We start from the raw sequence: 1523 nt of genomic DNA, 5'->3' as shown, positions 1-1523 counted from the left end.
AGCCGCTGCAGGACCTTGTCATGGTTTCTGATGGCCGGCGTCTCGTCTTCGCAGGCAGCAAAGTAGCTCTGCAGCTGCAAAAAGAAGAGATGGGATGGCTGAAAAGCCCTTCCACAGCCCACCGAGGAGGCAGATGGAGATGCCTACACGCTCACAGCCAGCATTAAACAGCTTTTTTTAATCTCTCAGCTTGCTAAACCTTGATGCAGGTTACTCACAGGGCGTAGCAATCGGCTTTAAGAGTACGCTAAAGGCAACAATTCATAAGGAGAACCTCACCCCAAAAGACTTGCCCACGTTTCAGAGACAGGCCGGCAGCATGGCCATGGTTGCACAAACATCTTCCCTGTTGAAGGAGCAGACGGGCTTGGCTGCACAGCCTCCTGCTCCACAGCCAGCACTGCAGCAGTGGTTCCTCTGCAGCGCTGCAGCCACCGCAAAGCTGTTCAAAATGGAAATAAATCGGAGCTCTGGGCTCCGTTTCTGACTGCCACGGACAAGTCCCCTCCCCGCATCTCAGGGCCCTGTCATGTGAAACACTGGGTGGGGAGAGACGTTGCTTCCAGCTATAAAAGATGTTCCGGGTCCACAGAGCCTCATCCTTGTGGGACGCACACTCCGTGCGCAGCTGCAGCATCCCGGGAAAAGACAGAGGTTTTGTTACAGGCGGGTCAAACAACCGCCCGCAGTCGACGCCGGGCAGCCGAGAGCTGCCCCAGGCTTTCAAACCCAGGCTGCTACAGATGGGCTTGGCAGCACGGCCCTGGGGATTCAGAGGATACAGAGGGCAGCACGGATATGGACAGAGGCAGGTCAATTAATCCTGAGTTGTTTGCCTCTGCTGGGGCAAGGCTACGTGGACAGGATGCTCTCTCCAAAATCAGGACAGCTGGACTCATCTTTGGTTAACCTGTTTGCAGCGGCAAAGCCAGCTCTGAAGCCAGCGCTGGCCCCGTGCCCTGCTGAGAGCAGCCCTCGGAGGCTCGACGCAGCGGAAATTGCTTTTCTGCTTCTGCTAGAAATCCTAGAAATCCCTTTGCACCCAAATCCTGTATCCCATCCTAGCTGACCCGCCGGCCTCCTCCTGCCCCTGGAGCTTACGGATCTATTTAGGTCCCTGTCTCACACAAACCTGGCATTCAGACAGAGAGATTACTCACCCAGGAGGTAATCTCAGCTGTACATGCTGTGTTTATTTGCTCCAGCTGGCGACAAGCAAGCACGGTTCAGCTGTGCCACGACGATGCATCACCTGTATGCACGTTATTTTACGTTTTTGCCAAACCTCCAGTCAGAAGGTAGATTTAATAAAACTCAAACTTGGCAGTATTGCGCTCATCAAGTCTGACCTGTACCCCAAAACTGGTTTATACTCCTCTAAATTATTATTAAAGCCAGAAAAGCTCCTTATGAAAATCAGCCAGTCTTGATGTCAAAGTTACCAAGGGGGACAGAGAACACCTCACAGGCCTTGGGGAACTGTTCCCAACAACCGTCTTAAAAATACGAATATATCTAGCTCC

The 1523-nt window shown here is 52.9% G+C and overlaps 1 protein-coding gene across 1 annotated transcript in view; it reads right to left on the bottom strand.

The window, feature by feature from the left end:
• PLEKHM2 (pleckstrin homology domain containing, family M (with RUN domain) member 2) overlaps window positions 1-763 on the bottom strand; it is a gene marked incomplete at both ends in the record, with an annotated part of 14001 nt that extends 13238 nt beyond the window's left edge. The window contains 2 exon segments of the mRNA XM_009867211.1: window positions 1-74; window positions 665-763. The exon segment at window positions 1-74 is cut by the window's left edge and continues 36 nt beyond it. Of these exon segments, the coding sequence (XP_009865513.1) occupies window positions 1-74; window positions 665-763 (173 nt within the window).
• Window positions 764-1523: the final 760 nt, after the last annotated feature.

This window comes from Apaloderma vittatum, unplaced genomic scaffold (genome assembly GCF_000703405.1).
Source record: "Apaloderma vittatum isolate BGI_N311 unplaced genomic scaffold, ASM70340v1 scaffold22843, whole genome shotgun sequence".
Lineage (NCBI taxonomy): Eukaryota > Metazoa > Chordata > Aves > Trogoniformes > Trogonidae > Apaloderma > Apaloderma vittatum.
This window is presented reverse-complemented; position numbering and strand designations above follow the sequence as displayed.